This window comes from Nipponia nippon, unplaced genomic scaffold (genome assembly GCF_047370975.1).
Source record: "Nipponia nippon isolate SJK-2023a ecotype South Korea unplaced genomic scaffold, ASM4737097v1 scaffold_16, whole genome shotgun sequence".
Taxonomy (NCBI): Eukaryota; Metazoa; Chordata; class Aves; order Pelecaniformes; family Threskiornithidae; genus Nipponia; species Nipponia nippon.
The window spans coordinates 7,076,875-7,093,754 of NW_028262332.1; the positions used below are offsets into that span (position 1 = coordinate 7,076,875).

Below are 16,880 nucleotides of genomic sequence, written 5' to 3' on the forward strand. Positions count from 1 at the left end.
TGCTGGAGCAACCGCAGCATGCCAGCCTGTGCCCCCGCTGGCCTCTCCCCAGCCTTCCTGCATTTGCTGGCCGTGATTGAATTCCCATTTCCCAGGGGCTCTGCTAAATGCACAGGCACATCCTCTCCCGCTGCCTCTTGGGGAGCAGAGGGCCGGGCCGGCCGGCAGCACGGAGGAAGTGCAGGGTGCCCTGGGTGCCCTCTGCACGGCTGCTGGCACTCTGCTGCCAGGCGCGCTGGAGGAGAAGCAACTAAAAGTTTGGGGCTGGGGCCAGGACCCTGGGGGTTGATACAGAGCAGGGTTTGGGGGGGGGGGTTTAGTGCACATTGGTGAGCAAAAGGCGTGGGGCCACACTCACAGCATCCCCTGTCGACATGGCACTGTGCTGCCTGGACCCCTGGGGACACTGCCCACCTTGCTCTGCCTGCCTTCACCTCCAGAAAATGGTGTTTTCCTGACACACAAATTATTGAGAAGGGAGACAGGGAGAGCAGCCCCGACACCGCTGCCCGTGTCTCTTTCACCCCAGGGGAGCCGCGCCGGGTGCGGGGCAGCCTGGTCGGCGTCATCAACACCCATGAGCTCGGCGTGGCCGCCCTTGATGCCAGCGTGCTGGATGACCCGCGCTCCGGCACCGCCGTTGTCCAAAGCAGCATCGGCAGCATCCCACCCGCCGTTGGTAGGTGATCACCCTCGCCCTCACCCCAGGGAGGATTTTGACCTGTGTCAGGTGAAAATCTCGGGGGAAAGTTTTTTTTGGTTTTTTTTTTCTCCCCCAAACGCAGCACCCCACGTCTGTGCTGTCCCGTATGGGCAAGGGGGGCCGGGGCAGTTGGGGAGGGCTGGGTGCCCCCTTAGGAGGGTGCTGGCTCTGTGGCGACACCCTTTCTCCTTCACCCCCAGGGCCGCTGATGCGGGTGCTGGTCATCATCATTGCCCCCATTTACTGGTCCTTGGCGCATGCTGGTGGGGAGGCCCAGAGCGGGTTCCTGCTCACCCGGGGCACCTTCTGGCACGAGTCGCAGCTGGAGTTTGCCACAGGTGAGGGATGCCGGGGGTCTCAGGCGTGCTGGGTGCTGCGGTGCCTGGTCCTGCCCGGCTCAGCCTCTGTCTCCCCAACGCACCATCGCTGGGAGCTCAGCCCAGTGCTTGTCTGAGCTTCACAGCCAGAGATGGAGCTGCATTTGGGGGTGCCGCAGGCTGCCACTCACTGCTCCCTCCCGGCAGGGGAGCTCCTGCGGGTCACCCACCTCGCCCGGGGCACGGATCCCACTGGCGCTCTGCTGCTGGACAGTGTGATCAGTGGCTCCGTGCCGGAGAGCATCGGCGAGGCCGCGGTGCTACTGCAGGTGCTGGTGCTGCCCATCCTCCCCACAGGGAACCTGGCGGGTATCCGTGGCCTGACCCCCCTCCCTGCCTCTCCCCAGGACTTCAGTGAGCGCTATGTGCAGATGGGCACGGGGCGGCTCTCGGGGGGCTCGGTGCAGAGCTTCCTGCGGGATGGGCGCATCATCCGTGCCCACTGCAATCACACCATTGCATACGACCCCCCCATGGGCCCGCAGCCCCCCCGGGTGCAGCACGTTCAGGCCAGCGCCATCAAAGCCTCCTTCAACCCGACCTTGGAGGAGCTCCGCTTCCAGCTCCGTGCCTCGCTTGATGCAGGTAACAAGGGGGTTCCTAGGGATGGGGACAGAGATGCCGGGATCCTGGGTGGCTGTGAGGGTGCAAAGGCGACGTCCCTGCAGTGACATGTCCATTCTCAGCCAGCTCTGCTTGATTCTCAGGGGCCGACAAAGACCAGTGCCCACCGGGATTCGTCCTGGGCCCTCAGCAGCTCTACTGCCTTGGTACGGACCTTCCCAAGGGGGGCATGAGGATGGTGAGGGGCACCTGCTGCGTGGTGCCACCTCCCTGTCCCCTCTCTGCTCCCCAGATATTGATGAATGCGCTGAGGGATCCCACACCTGCCGCTACAACCAGCTCTGCCAGAACATCGCAGGGGCATATCGCTGCGCCTGCCCTCCCGGCTACCGCTCGCTGGGTGTTGGCTGGCCATGCTTGGGTACGAGCTGGGGTTGCAGGGGACGCTACCTCGGCCGCAGTCGCTCCCCTGCCCTGCTCCAGCCTCAGTTTCCCCATCCAGCTGCAACTCCCTGGTTCTTTCCTCCCTCAGATGTAAACGAGTGCCTGCAGTCTCCTCCACCGTGTGCCTTTGAGTGTCGCAACCTGCGGGGCTCCTACGAGTGCCTGTGCCCCGCTGGCAGGACCCTGCTGCCGGGCGGCGAGTGTGGCACAGCGGGGGCGGAGGGAGGGGACATGACGGGCAGCACGCCCCGGGAATCCCCCCTGCGCTGGCTGGGGCCAAGCAGCCCACGGGGACGGTCCTTCTACACCCAGCTCGCCCTCCGCCGGGTGGCGAAGGCTGCAGGGCTGGGTGCCCGGGGCCCCAGCTGCCCCATGGGCTTTGTAAAGAGGAACAGCACCTGCGCCGGTGAGTGGGCACAGGGGGAATATTGGGGAAGAGCTTTGCAAGGAGTTTGGAGGCCACTTTGTGCCCAAAAGGCAGCTCCTGTGCCCATTGCTGCCCCATCTCCCATTTTGTTTGCACCCCTGTTCGTGGGGTTGGGGTCTCCCCAGGCTTGGCTGTGTCGGGAAGGGGAGGCGAGAGCCAGGCTGCTGCAGGGCAGTGGGCACTGGAGGGGACCACCGCTTCCCCGCTTGGCTTCACCCCTCTCACCCCACAGACGTTGACGAGTGCCAGATGCTGAACCAATGCCAGCACGAGTGCAGAAACAGCCTGGGCAGCTACCGCTGCGTCTGCCCCTCTGGCTACCGGCTGCTGCCCAACGGGAAAACCTGCCACGGTCAGTGCCGGGGTGGTGTCCCTGTCCTGGTGGGACGCCTGTGCTCCTTGGGGTGTGAAACCAGTCCCCATGGTGCCCTGGATGTCATCTCTTTGGGGCTACAAGCCTGGGTGCTTTCATCTTGCTGCCCCAGTGTCTGAGACCCCAGGCAGGGGTGGGAAGGTGTTGGAGCTGGGGTTTGAATCCCCACCTCAGCCTGGGGCACGTGGGCATCCCAGCACCCTCAGACCTGTCCCCTCTCTCCCTGCAGACCTGGACGAGTGTGCAGAGGGCACGATCCAGTGTGGCTCGAGCCAGATGTGCTTCAACACCCGTGGAGGTGCCCAGTGCATCGATGCACCCTGCCCGGCCGGGTACCAGGGAGGCTCCAGGCCTGGGTGAGTCATGCTGCGGGGCTGGGGGTGTCCGTCCCGCGCTCCTTCTTGTAGCACCGTGGACCCAGGTGTCCTGGCTGCTCCTGACACCCTGCCACGTCCTGTGTCCCCCCTGGCTTTCGTGCAGGGTGTGTGTCGGTCGCTGCACCCCAGACTGCGGCTCGGCTGGCCCCCCCACGCTGCAGTACCAGCTGCTCACCCTGCCCCTCGGCATCGCCGCCGGCCGTGACGTGGTGCACCTCACCCCGGGCGCTGCCCTCCACCACCGCCCCCTCTTCACGCTGCTGGAGCGGGAGCCCGGCAGCCCCTTCGCCCTCCGCACCGAGCGGGGTCGCGGCATCGTCTCCACCCTGCGCCCACTGCGGGACCCCGGCACCCACCGCCTCAAGGTGCAGGCGCTGGCCCCGGGCGGGCAGCGGGCGCCCAGCATCTTCCTCCTCCTCATCTCTGTCTCACCCTACCCCTACTGACACAGCCGAGGGACAGGAGGGGACATGGGGTCACATCTCCTCCTGTCCCTCGCCACCTCACCAGTGGAGGCTCGTGGCTCAGGGAGAGCTGAGCTTGCACCTTTCCTCTCCCCCCCAGCCACTCCCTTGCTTTCCCCGGCCCCCCGGCAGCTCCTGCCTGCGTTGCCTTCACCCAGGCCCAGTCCCTGACTCAGCAGGGCCCTGGGGGGGCACAAGATGTCCCACCAACCTCTTGCAAACAACAGGTTTTGTTGCAACCCTGCTACTCGCACCGGCAGTCCTGGAGCAAACACAGCTCTGGGTGGCCTTGGCCGCGATCAGCCCCCAGATAGAGGTGGGGGGATGAGTCGGGTGACGGCGGCTGGTGAGGGCCCTGCTGGGTGCAGGGTGGGTCCCCTGGGCTGGGGAGGGTGCAGAGCGCCCTGGCATTTACCACCTATTAAACTGAAATAGCCTGTGTTCTATTTTTTTTTTTTAAATCCACTTGGTTCCTGTGCACACTTATTTATTTACGGTTTTGTTCCAAATAAAGGTGTTCTGTGGATAAATATCAGCCGTGCCTAAAGAAAGAGCTTCCTTCAGCACACGGGAGGGGGCTGCCCTAGCAGCAGCCCTGATTTCCCGGGGCTTTGGGTACCTCCCTGCGTGGCCTTGGACCATAGAAGGGAGATTGTCTGGATGTGGCAACGCCAAAGGGCCAATGTCCAGCACCTGAAGGTCCAATCCTGCCCCAGCCTCGGGTCCCTCGGTCAGCGGGAGCAGGATCTGGCCTTTGTGCAGGTGGAGGCTGTTCCCAAAAAAGCTGTTTCAGGCCCCCTTGATGGCACTGGCTGGAGGGGACGGGGGGTGCTGGCCCCGAGGACCTGAGCCCACGTGTCCCCGGGTTTGGGCCATTGGCTCTGATGATGGCTGTGCACCCAGGTGAGGGTGCTGCGGTCAGATCCCATCACTGGAGCTCACTCTTGCTGCACCTGTGTGGGGACACTGAGATTCCCCCAAAAGGCCCTGTCCTTTGGCTTAGGGGTTCCCTGTCCCCCAAGGCCAGGTCTGCTGCTGGTCTGGGGTCCCTTGGGCACATGCAAGGGAGAAAGGCGGGTTTGCCCCATGCACAGCCCCCTGCCCCATCCCCTCCTGCCCACCCAGGCTCCTGCGGCTTCTCCTGATAGAGTTTTTCAAATAAATTCAACCTTCCCCTGCCACGCTGTGCTGGGGAGGAAAGCGGGATGGTCGCAGAGCATGGTCCCCATTTTCCCACCCCTGGGGGCAGGTGGCTCCGTGGGGTCCCCGGGGCGGGGGGCACCCCTTCGGTGCTCTGTGGAGGCTGATGAGGAGGTCAGGAGTGGAGGACACACGGGTGACAGCACCGAGAACAGCCCTGCAGCAGGCTAGGGCCAGGCACAATCTCCATCCCGGCTTGGGGTGCAAGCTGCCCCCCCCCCCTTTTCTGCACCCTGCGGGCAGGAGGAGGGCAGGGCCTCGCCTGGGGACAGTGCCCACGGAGGGGACAGTCCCGTGGCGGCTCCGCCTGCCCACGCCGGGCTATAAGGGAGGAGGAGGCGGCGGATGCTCCAGGCACCGGAGCGAAGCGCCGAGGGCAGCGAGTGGGTGAGTGCGGCCATGGCGGGGGGGGGGGGGGGGGGGGGGGGGGAGGGGAAAGGGGGCCCTTTGCCTTCGGGGACCCGGCCCCCTGTTGCTGGCTGTCCCCTCTTTGCCCACCCACGGGTCTCCCCCACCCCTAGGTGCTGGAAAAGGGCTCGCTGGTCCCTGCAAGAGGAGGGCAAGGGGGTCCCAGCCCCTTCCCAGCACTGGGAAGTACTGGCTGCAGTCAAGCCCCTTCTAGCTCAGTTTTGGAAGGGAGAGGGGGGATGCAAGTGAGTTCTATCTCCTCGATGGGCACCCTGGGCTTGGCCACCCCCTGAGACCTCGGCTGGCACCACCCCGTGCCCTCCCTGCTCTGCTCTGGGGGGCAGGATGGGACCCCCATGAGGCGGAGGAATGATGCTAAGGCAAACCTCAGCACCAGCGAGCACATCCCCAATGCCTCTGCTGCGGGAACCCCTGGGGACCCTGCCTGTGCTGCCTGTCCCTGCTGCCTGCGCCCCTGCCCGTGCTGCCTGCCCCCTCCCAGCCTGCAGGCAGCACTCACCGGAGCAGAGGCTGCTCCTTCAGCCCGGCTAGTGAAGGTGGTTTCTCTCCTTACCAAAGTTTCTAGCTTTTTATTCCCCTCCTCTATAATTTTTTTTCTTGGTTTTAAAAACAAAACCGCAGTGCTCCTGCGGAGCAGAGCAGCCAGAGTCGCTCTGGTAAAAACCCTGCCCCAACTCACACGAAAATTGCTACAGAATAATAATCAGGGCTGAGAAAGTCCCGCCACATTCCCCTTCGCTGAGCTTTGTTTGCTCTGATTTATTACTGCCTAACGCCAAAACTTCAGGGCTCTCCCTTCCTGGGCAGGCGGTCTTGGCACGAGCCCATTTCCGGAGCTGGGAATGCTGGTGGCCCTGCACCGTTCCTGGGATGCAGGATGCGACCCCAGGGCAAGGTCCCCCAGGTCCCTTGGGTATCACGTGGGCAGCGTAACATGTCTGAGCAGGCAAAAGTTGGAGACTTTTCCTCTAACCTGCTGCCGGGCCACTTGTGAAGCGAGCGTGCCCGGTCTCAGGTGCTTAGTCAGGCTGGCAGCCATGCCAGCGATGCTGGCAGCGGGGATGGGGTTTGGGGGTAAAGGAGGGAATTTACCCAGTGAGGAGTCGCAGGTGCAGCGTCACGCTTGGGCTGAGCCCTTTTGGGGAACTGCCATTGCCTTCCTGTAAATGCCCTGGCGAGGAAGGGAATGGCGGAGCCGCCCCGGGCGGGGGCCCAGCGTGGCACACCCACGGGGCTCGAGGGTAGGGAAACGCTGGTTGCACAAGCCTGGGTGCTGCCTGCACTGCCTGCACAGGCAGCCCGACAGGCGTGGGCAGGCTCAAGGGGCCGAATCATGGTTACAGGGCTGTCAGAGCCCTTTGCTTTTCAGCAAGAAACCGGCAGCAGCAGGCCAGATCCTGCACCTGGGCTGGCTCCAAGCCATGCCCCGTGGGATGCTGGCTCCACACCGCGCTGGCAGGACCAGGGTGCTGGGGCACGCCCCGGTGTAACTGCATCCCACTCGGAAAGGTGCTGGGTGGGCCAGCCTGGAGGAGCTCGGCATGGCACCTTCCCTGCTTGCAAGAGGAGCAGGATTGTGCTGACTTGGCAGCAACAGCGTGGAAGTTGCTCAGGACAGGATTTGGCCGGCACTGCCGTCCGCCTTCTCCGGCCAAGGGTCAGCTGGCATCGCCTCTTTGCGGGGCCCTGGGATTCACAGCCCGGCCTGGGGACCGTGGGGACAGCCCTGAGCCCCGTCCCACAGCGGGATCCCCCATCCCTCCCCCTGAGCTCCAGGCTGCCGTGTCCTTCACCATCTGTTGTTGGCTGAAGTCCTCAATATCCTCGGCCAAAGGGTAAGGGGCATGGGATCCCCACGTAGGTGTTTCATGCTGGCAGGAAACACGGGGCAGCATAATTAGGACAAACACCCAATAAGCATTAATTAGACTTGGGGCTGGGCTGTGGGGGGTGCTGCCAAGCGCCCCAGCCCTGAAGCTATCACACACCCAGCAGTGCCCGTGGGTGCTCGGGGCCAAGCTGGTGGGCGGCTGCGCCCATCTGCTGCAGGGGGTCCTCTGTACCAGCGCTGGTGCAGGACCACGATGTGCCAGGTCATGCCCGAGCAAGGCATCGGGCTGCATCTCTGCCGCGGCTGGGTGCTTGCGTCTGAGTCCTGGCACCCCGGTGTTGCAGGGTGCTTGCAGAGCGTGGAGCAGGCTGTGCCGGGATTGCCAGAGTGAGAGCTGCGTGGAGCAAAGGTAAGAGCGAAGCTGCCCCGATGGCTGCCCTGGCCTCCTCCATCACCTGGCTGCCGCTGGCTGGGAGCTGCAGCTGGGACGTGGCTGCGGTGCCATGGCTTTTCCTCTTGCCCCCAGCTCTCTCCCCCTCTGCTCCTTGCATCCCGGGAGGGCTCTTGGTCCAAGTGATCCCTCCCGATGCCGTGGCAAGTCCCCTCCTGCGCTGCCTGCTGCTCACTGCCCCAGCCTGGTGCTCCCGGCAGAGGAGGGGGCTCAGCCAGACGTGGGCTGAGCGCACCCCGGCTTGGTGTCCTGCCCATGGCCCTGGTCCCGAGGGAGCACCGCGCACCCGATGGCAGCAGCTCTTGCTGCCTGTGAGTGAGAACAATCCTGGGAGCCTGTATTTCAATCGGAGAGCTTGTCCCAGCACCAGTGGCTCCACCATGTGCTCTTCCACCTACCCCCACCGCTGCCCGCCCTGAGTGTTTAGTTTGCCGTGGGCTTTGCTTCTTGCCTCGTGGTTATTCATCCCCAGGATAATGTTTGTTTTGCCCACAATATCCCATCCCCGGAAGAGCCCTCACCCCTGGCTGCCCTCAGTGCCCGGCTGGACGGTGACAGCCCCGTGGCCAGTTCAGGGACACGGGGGAGGGTTTCACGGCTGATGGCTGCAGCATCCCTGCGCCGAGTAAGGGCAGGGGCTGGGGCCACGGTGAACCCCTTTCCCTTTGCTTTGCCAGCACCATGGCTCAGCCCAAGGGCACGGTGGTCCTTGCCTACAGCGGGGGCCTCGACACCTCCTGCATCCTGGTGTGGCTGAAGGAGCAGGGCTACGACGTCATCGCCTACCTGGTGAGCCCCGCACCGAGCCCTGCCGCAGGGACCCTGTCCCCGGGGGCTGGGGGTGGGAGGGGGCGCTGGGCCATGGCTCTGGGGACCTGGGGTGGGTGACGGGGGTCCTGGCATGTGCGTGGCCATGGTGGCGACCCTGCTTTCACTGATTAAGCATTGCCCAGCCCGGGTGCTGCTCTGCTGAGCTGCCAGCCCTGCGTGGCACAGCCCATCCCCTCGAGCAAATGATCCTCCGCTAATGAGGGCAGTGCACGGGGGCAGAGCCAAGGGCTTGGCAGTGGAAGGTATGGCCCCAAAGTATGCTGTCTGGGGGGGCAACCCCCCTCCTGCCCATCCTGGGTGGCCTCAAGCCCGGCCAGCACGGGCTCTGCTGTGCCTCACACGATGCCCCATGCTGGGCTGTGCTTGCGCTGGGTTTTGTGGTCTCCTTTCAAATTCAGTCTTGGTTTTTTCCCCCTTCGAGGCCAACATCGGGCAGAAGGAAGATTTTGAAGCAGCACGAAAGAAAGCGCTGGCGTTGGGGGCCAAGAAGGTAACAGCGTCCCTCCCTCCGGGTGCCCAGGGGGCTCTGAGCCCCCCCGCTCCCTGCCGTGGGGCTGAGCCTTGGGGTCTTGCACACCCCACAGCTGGGGCCACCATGGTGGGGGGACAGTGCCAGCAAGGAATCCCTTTTGCAGAGGTTTTGCACCAAAGCCTTTTAGCAACATCTAGGAAAGGGGAGGCGAAGGGACCCTTCATGCTGTCCCCAAAGCCCCAGAGGAGCAGGATCCCCCCTGCAGCCACCCTCCCATCATGGGGCTCCCTCCATCCCGGCAGGTTTACATCGAGGACATCAGCAGGGAGTTCGTGGAGGAGTTCATCTGGCCGGCGGTGCAGGCCGGCGCTCTCTACGAGGACCGGTACCTGCTGGGCACCGCGCTGGCACGGCCCTGCATCGCCCGCAAGCTGGTGGAGATCGCCCAGAGGGAGGGAGCCCAGTACGTCGCCCATGGGGCCACCGGCAAGGTGAGGGAGGACGGGGGCACCGGAGCAGGGGTGGCATAGGGTGCTTGGGGGGGGACCCAATCAGTCCCTTGGCCAAGCTTTGGTGCCAGGAGGGGTGCACAGGGCATTCTGTGGGTGCTCTGCGGGGTAGTGTTTCGACACTTCCTTCTCACTTCTGGGATTTCTGTGCCTGATTTCGGTTCCCTCCCCCTGTCGGGAAGGCTCGGGTCACAGCCCAACCTCCTGCTTTCGGTTTTTTACAGACACGGGCTGCCCGGGCCAGGACCCGGCTGGGGCTGAGCCAGCACCGCTCGGGGCGTTTTGGGGCACCCTGGGCAGGGTGCGGCTGTCCCCATCCCTGTCCCCATCCCTGTCCCCATCGTCGCCGGCCGCAGGGAAGACCCTTTGCCGCTAGAGGCAGCCAGAGACCGTGGAAAGGATGCTCGGGGCCAGCCCCTGCCCGGCGCGGAGGGAATCCTCCACGGGGAGCGTGGGACCTGCCTGATGTGACCCTGGCACCTCCAGCCCCTGCCCGCACCCTGCCCAGCCCGGTGTGGGGACACTCGGGGCAGGGTGACACTGTCACCGGAGGCCACAAGCCCGGCTGGTCCCAGCTGTGGCTCTGTAGGGCCCTTGGGTGCTGTGCGTGCACCCAGGACCTGCCGGGTGCCTCCTCCTCCCCGTCCCGCAGGGACCCGCAGCGTAGATCGTGCCCGTCTTGGCCGAGGGGCAAAGGCGAGGTGCCCACCTGGAGGGGTCTCGGTGCAAGGGGCTGGGTTTGGGGCTTCCCGGCTATGGCAGAGGACCCTGCTAGAAGGGAGATGTTGGATGCAGCCAGGGGATAGCCAAGGGGCTTGCTGCCACCGGGGCGATGGGGCAGAGGGGCAGCCATGGGGCTGGGGGACTTGGTGGCTGAAATAACTCTTGCTCCTGCTGCAATGGGTTCTCTGCACTCCTTCCCTGTCCCTCTTGCCTGTCCCCAGCAGCCTCCTCTTGAAAGCCCCCACTTGAGGGTGCCCTGGAGTAATGCACCCCTAATGTGACGATGTCCCCTCCGCTCCTGGGTACCACCAGCACCAGCCATCCCTGCTGGCAGGGCCACCCTCGGCTGCTCCCCGGGCTCTGCCCGCTCCCCAAGCCATTAAGCCGCGGGCACAGGCAGGGACCAGCCATGGGGTAACTCGACCCGGCTGCGCATCGGCCCCGGCTGAGGCCGCAGCGTCTTAAATGCGGGCCATCTGCGGTGGCCCCGCTGCTGGAGCAGATGGACTTGTTTTGGGTCTGTAAGGGAAATGAGTGCTTTGGTGGATGTACTCGCCTGCGTGTAATAGTCCTCGGGGATTTCCCAGCCCGGCCGTAAATGTATCCTCCAGGCTGGGGCTAAGAGGAGGGGAGGGGGGTCCTTACGCCCCTTGGTGCTGGTGGAAAATAGGCTTTGGTGAGCGCTATTCCCTTGGAAGTGCTAATAACTCCCAGGCTTGCTCCTTGCCCCTTCCTGACTACCTGGCCTCATTAGCGGGACCTCATCAGCACAGGCCAACTAAGATAAAGGGAGGTTCAGAGCTATTTAATTACGAGCTGCTGCATCCTCCTGGACACTGTGGTCTTCCTCCCCCCTTGCTTTCTCCTTCCATGTGTCCTCTGATGCCTGTGAGGGCAAAAATACCTAAATCTGGGTTTCTACTAGTTCAGTTTTTAGGAGTCTTAGCCCAGGGGAGAGCACGGCTCTTGGGTGACGCCAGGGTCAGCTGGGCTCCCTCGGAGCCAGGTGAATGAGCTGCGTTAGGGGTTTGATCATTCAGTGCCCGATTCTATTAGAAGCACCAGGAAAGGTGGTTTTGGGTTCAAATCAGCCATGGAGAGGGGCCAGGAGTGACCCCATGGGACAGAGCCAGCCCAGGTCCTGGCATCCATTACCCTCTCCTGCCTCCCTCTATGCTGGGGGAACGGAGGAGATAGATGGGTGCTCAGCCTCACGCCTTGCTTTTCCAGTGAAAATTGCCAGCAATCCCATCACAGTGGCATTACTGGGAAAATAGATGTGACCCCCCCCTCTTGCACAGGGAGCTTCGGTATCTGAAGTCCCGGGCAGCGTCAGCGGGCGTCCCTCCTGGCTGGTGGCTCTCGCAGGGATTTGCAAATGCCCCGCTCAGCCGAGGGTCTCCCAAGCCACAGGCTGGGATGCTTTTCCCAGTGGACATAGGACAAGTGGCTGTCCTGTGCTGGCTGGAGCTGAGACCCTGAGACGTGTCCCCTCTAGCTCTCTGCTGGGGGCATTTTGGTCCCGTCCCTGCGCAGGGAGAGCAGCCGGGAGCAGGGAAACGGTGGGTCCTTGCTCGCCGTGCCTGAGGTCTCCAGCATTGCAAGGGGAGCTGCTACTGTAGCCAAGCAGCGCCTTAGAAGTTGCACCCGTGTGTTATCACACGCGTGTGCACCGCCACACACGTGCTCTCGCAGCACCCAGCAGCCCCTGAGCCTCCCAGCTCCCTGGATGAAGCCGTGGGGCTGTAGCGCAGCCGGGAGCTGCTGTTTTATCATCTGTACTTTTAATGCTCTTTCCTTTTATTTTTAACAGTTCCTACCTATTTTGCAGTTTCTTTCCCCAAATCCAAACCTGCAGCCCCACCAGGCCACGGTCCTCTCCCGAGGATGCTGTATGGCCCTGGGCGAGCTGGTCCTCTGTCAGTGGGATCGGGGTGGGGGGCACCCACCTCCCAGCCCGCCCTGGTGTGGGGTGACCCCTCAGCATCTCCCATTCGTGTTTCAGGGCAACGACCAGGTTCGGTTTGAGCTCACCTGCTACGCCCTGTGTCCTAAGATCAAGGTAAGGCACCCAAACTTGTCCCCTGGGGCCCCACCGCTGGGCTCCTGGCCCCCTCCCCACCTGAGGGGGAGTTTTGTTTTAACACCGATGCAAGTGGCCATGTCTTGCTTTAACAAGCTGCCAGCTGTACCAAGCAACATTTTGGCATTTGAGGGGGCTGTAATGATCCTTAATTGACCTATTTTTATCCCAAACACCACGAGGCCTTGGAGGAAACAGTACCAAGGCAGCTGCCAGATAATCGATGCTGCCTGTTTCCCCCTTACATCCAGCGCCTTGTTAGGGTCAGGGGTTTGGGTTACTCCACCCTTGCACAGGGAGATTGAGTTTCGGCTGGGGGACCAACACCCCATGGGTGCCGGCTCCCCAGGGCTGCCAGGAGCCCTCTCCTGCGGGGAGCCTGGGGGGTGCCAAGGGGCAAAGGGGGCCGGGGGCTGCAAGGGGGCCCGGGGTTTCTTGTCTCATGCTCCTGCGCTCCCGCCAGGTCGTTGCGCCATGGAGGCTGCCCGAGTTTTACCAGCGCTTCCCCGGGCGCCGCGAGCTGATGGACTACGCCAAGGTAGGAGCCGGCATGTGGTGGCCGTGGGGTGCTCGGGGTGGCGGTGGGATGCTCACCATGGTTTGGCGGGTGACAGCAGCAACCCTGCACAACATCCCTGCAGCACCACACTGGAACCTTCTGGCTGGGTTTTTTTTTTCTTTCCCCTCTATTTTTTTTTTTTTCTCTTCTTTCCTTCTAAAAACCCCGTAATTACCTGGCTATTAATTGTAACCCGCTTTCCAAGCAAACGGGTCCCAGCTCCCTGACTTGCCTAACAGACAAAGCAAATACGTTTGCCTTTGTTGTCCCTTCCTTTTTGAAGTACAAGTTGCAATAAAACATATTAGAAGTTTTGCATCAGGTTTTTACGTGCCCACCAGGGTACCTTTCTTTTTTAGCGACTTCATGGAAATGCTTGACAACTCGGCTCAATCAATCAAAAGGGAAAAGGCAGCTCTGTGCATAAACCAGAAAATTGCTTCAGTTTTTAAATAGCTGCCGTCGAAGCTGCCTGGGTAATCTCTGGGAAGGCGAGGTGCAAAGCCGGAGGGATGCAGAGCGGGGCGAGGAGCCCTCCGAGCCCATTAGGGCCGCCAAGAGCAGCGTGTTGAGGATTGTGTTTGCCATCTGCTGTTGTATTATGAAGGGGCGAGTTTACGAGAGCTTTCCATATGTTGCCAAACAAATTGTCAAATAGGGGAGTTATTAAGAGTGCCGCGGTTTTATTATATGGAAAATGGAACATGTGTTTTAGGTTTGGGGGTTTTGTTTGGGTGGGGTTTTTTTGTTTGGAAGGGGGGAAAAACGGGAAATGAAATGGATTGGGGCCCCATTCAAAGAGGAAAGGCTGGGGTTGAGGGTTTCTAGTGCCTCTCGGTCTCTGGTTATGTTCGGCATTAAAAAAAAGGGGGGTTCCCCTCTTTTTCACACGCAAGAGAGGGAGACGCGTGGATGCGCTTGGATGTTCTCGCCTTGGTGCTCAGGGAGTTATAACGCGATGATGTCTGGGGCTTGGTTGCTGCCGCGGAAAGTGGGGATCTGTGCCGCTGTGGCACAGCTCTTGCCATAGATCTGCTGCCTGGGTGCTGGAGCCAGCCTTGCTCCAGCAGCAAGCCGCTCCAGCAGCCGCTTCATCCCCGCAACCAGCCGAGCCTGAAACACCTTAATGAGCAAGGTGAAGCTCTCCTGGATGCTGCTCCAGGATGAACCCTTGCCTCGGGCAGAGCCAGGCAGGACGGAGCTCGTCAGAGTTGTGCCCTGAAAGCGAGATCTCTCCTTGGTTGCGACACATTTGGCCCCAGCTGAGGCTGCCTGGGCTCGGCCGTTGTTGGTACGCAGGTCTGGACTTGGAGGATCCCCTCTGAAGCAATAACGTGGGGTGAGGATGGGCTGGGGGACATGGGCTTCCCTGGCTGCCAGGAGGAGGCAGAGGGAGGAGAGGGCTGGCTGGGAAAATAAATCAATTGGGGCTCACGGCTTGTGATCGGTGGGTATTTGCGTCTGAAAGATGCATTTATGCATCCTGGGTGAGATGGGTGTGACTGATGGCACGGGGAGAGCCCGTCAGAGGGCAGGGCCCCCCAGCCCCATGCTGCTGAGTGCAGCCCATCAGGGTAAATAGCACTCAGCATTAATTGCTTGGCTTTAATTAACTAAGGTGAAACCTCTTCTGTCAACATCCACGAGGGTGCTGGGATGAGGACAAGGGGACAGGCGCTGATGGGAGCGTGGTCTGACCCCAGGCAGGGCTGAGGTCTGTCCCCCAGCCCTTGGGCTCCCCTAGCATTATTGGGGGGGGGCTTTGGAGGCACCTGCATCTCCATCTGTCCAAGGGACAGGGCAGGGAGAGGCATCTTCTCGCTCTTTCCTGGAGAAGCCAGGTGATCCCCAGCACTTGCACCCAGCAGGCCGTGTTTTGCCCTCCCAGCAAGCCCAAGCTTGTGTTTTGAAGCCCATGTGAAGTGCAGACGTGCCCTGCCTGCTCTCCCCCAAGGTCTGCGGGCAGGACAGCACCCTGTGCCCGGCAGCCCTGCAGAGGGGCCGGGGTCGAGGAGGCGAAGGCTGCCCAGTGCCCGCTTCCAAAGCCTGGTATGGAGGTCCTGGGGAGGTCCTGGAAGCGTGTTTTGGGACTGGTGAGCCTGGGACAGTGATCCCCTGGGAGCAGGGCTGAGTTAGTCCCTCTGCAGCCTTAGGAGGCATCTCAGGACCTTGCTGTGATCTCAGGTGATGGGTTGAGGATGGTGATTTAACAAGCACAAGTGTTGCCTTCCCCTCTTCCCGGCAAACAAGGAGCCTCTGCTCAGCCCCTGCTCCTCTCCTCCTGGCCAAGCCTGAGGTCCCTGCTGCGGTGACACTGAAATGGCAGAGCCGCCTGCCGATGCATGGGCTGTACAAACACACTGAGGCACGGTGGGAACCCACAGCCGCCGCCGTCTCCAGCCCCAGCTCACCATGGCCATCCTGCAGCCGGGACGTCGTGGCTCGGCATGCTGGCAAGGTGGGCGACGTCCCCACTGGCTCCGGTTGTTAGCTTGCCACCGTCGCCTCTCCTGCTAATTCCCCTGCGTATTCACCTTGTCTTCACAGGCAATTTCCCCCATTGAAATGTCAGTGGATAATTGAGCGCGCTGGTGACCTTGTTAGGGAGCTGGGCTTGGCGCTGTGCACTGCGCTGGGGAGGCAAGCTGGTGTGGGGCTGTGCGTCCCCGGGCATGGTGCGCTCGGGATGCCTGGGCTCGGGGGAATGCCTATTGCCCCGTGTGCCGTGTGTCTGCATCGCCACGTGTTTGCATGAGGCTGTTGGGATGCGTGTACTGTCCCCTCACGGCAAAGCATCAGTCCTGTTTAGGCTGGAGAGCATCCTGTGGTTTTGGGGATTTCTGTCCCCGTGTCACCTCCCCTTGATGAGGAGCTAAGCTGGGGGAATGCACTGTCCTGGACCTGGACCTAGATAAAGCACACAACGTCCGTGCCGTCATCTCCATCGCTTGGGTTCATGGGGTGCTCTGGGGCTCTGTCTCAGCTCGTGGCAGGGCTGGGGCAGCCGTTCTCCTCCCAGCGGCACTGTGTCCCTGATGTCCCCATCAAGGTGGCCCTTGTGGTGGGAGCTGTTGTTGCCCAGAGTCAGGGACACAGATGTCCACCTTGCTCCATGCTGCCCTGCTGGTGGCTGCGGCTTGTGCCTTTGCGCTGTCGGGGCTGATCCAGGCTGGTGCTGGCAGGGACTGGCTCTCCCCATGGGCTCACTCAGTGCAGCTCCCCTTCTTCTCTTGGCAGAAACATGGGATCCCGGTGCCCGTGACGCCCCAGACGCCCTGGAGCATGGATGAAAACCTTATGCACATCAGGTGAGAGGCCGGGCAGGCTGGGAGTTCCCATGGGGTGAGAACCCAGAGGCTGGGGCCCAGATCCCCCCATCCTGCGTGGTCAGGACAGCCCTTCCCATCTCCAGAGTCCCAGGCTGCCCCACCACGTGCTGGCCAAGGGTGACCCCAAAACCTCCAGCCTCCCTTTCTGCCCAGTTGTCCACATCCCACGTGGCAGTGTCCATCTCCTGGGCTCTCCCAAGCCCCGTGTTCCTTGCAGGGTTGCTGCTAAAAGCCCCTGGAGATCCATAACACATATTTACGCCCATCCTCATGGGGTGGTGGGAGCAGGGAGGTAGTCCCAGCAGGTTTTGGGGTTGCAGGTTGCAGGTGCTGCAGTGACTTCTCTCTCCTTCCCTGCCTGCCTCAGCTACGAAGCCGGGATCCTGGAGAACCCCAAGGTAATCGATCACGGCCGCCCGGCCAGCGTGGCAGCCACAGGGCTGAGGGCGTCTCATGTATTTGCAGCCTAATTGGAAATTTCACGGCAGGCCGTGTGCGGTGGGGAGGCCCTGCCGTCCGCCCCGGCCCCTCCGCCTCTCCCGGCACGTTAATTGCCGCCGGCGTGAATAGGGGAAGGGACTGTTTCAGGGTGACACTGGAGGGGACAATGTCACGGGGCAGCAATAAAGGAGCAATTAGACAGATGAGGCGCTGGTGGGAGAATGGGGGCTGGTGGCGGGTGACGGAGGTCCGAGCTGGCCCCTGCAGCTTGGGTCCCCTGCCCGTGCCTGCAG

The 16,880-nt window shown here is 62.3% G+C and overlaps 2 protein-coding genes across 4 annotated transcripts in view; both read left to right on the forward strand.

Moving 5' to 3' along the window:
* Nucleotides 1–4,189, forward strand: part of HMCN2 (hemicentin 2) — a 37,292-nt gene extending 33,103 nt beyond the window's left edge. The window contains exons 74-83 of the mRNA XM_087752708.1: nt 530–679; nt 904–1,041; nt 1,228–1,349; nt 1,428–1,665; nt 1,788–1,850; nt 1,937–2,065; nt 2,177–2,494; nt 2,748–2,867; nt 3,118–3,244; nt 3,369–4,189. Of these exons, the coding sequence (XP_087608834.1) occupies nt 530–679; nt 904–1,041; nt 1,228–1,349; nt 1,428–1,665; nt 1,788–1,850; nt 1,937–2,065; nt 2,177–2,494; nt 2,748–2,867; nt 3,118–3,244; nt 3,369–3,711 (1,748 nt within the window). The 3' untranslated portion in view covers nt 3,712–4,189. The remainder of the gene's footprint in view (nt 1–529; nt 680–903; nt 1,042–1,227; nt 1,350–1,427; nt 1,666–1,787; nt 1,851–1,936; nt 2,066–2,176; nt 2,495–2,747; nt 2,868–3,117; nt 3,245–3,368) is intronic.
* Nucleotides 4,190–5,223: 1,034 nt separating this feature from the next.
* The window catches only part of ASS1 (argininosuccinate synthase 1), a 29,290-nt gene continuing 17,633 nt past the window's right edge, over nt 5,224–16,880 (forward strand). The window contains exons 1-9 of one of the 3 annotated variants that reach the window (XM_087752877.1): nt 5,224–5,316; nt 7,534–7,598; nt 8,318–8,429; nt 8,893–8,961; nt 9,246–9,434; nt 12,181–12,237; nt 12,722–12,796; nt 16,055–16,125; nt 16,514–16,544. In XM_087752877.1, coding sequence (XP_087609003.1) covers nt 5,275–5,316; nt 7,534–7,598; nt 8,318–8,429; nt 8,893–8,961; nt 9,246–9,434; nt 12,181–12,237; nt 12,722–12,796; nt 16,055–16,125; nt 16,514–16,544 — 711 coding nt within the window. In that variant the 5' untranslated portion in view covers nt 5,224–5,274. Of the gene's footprint in view, nt 5,317–6,963; nt 7,194–7,533; nt 7,599–8,317; nt 8,430–8,892; nt 8,962–9,245; nt 9,435–12,180; nt 12,238–12,721; nt 12,797–16,054; nt 16,126–16,513; nt 16,545–16,880 lie in introns of those variants that run through there. The other 2 variants (XM_087752878.1, XM_009476957.2) reach the window with 2 other exon arrangements.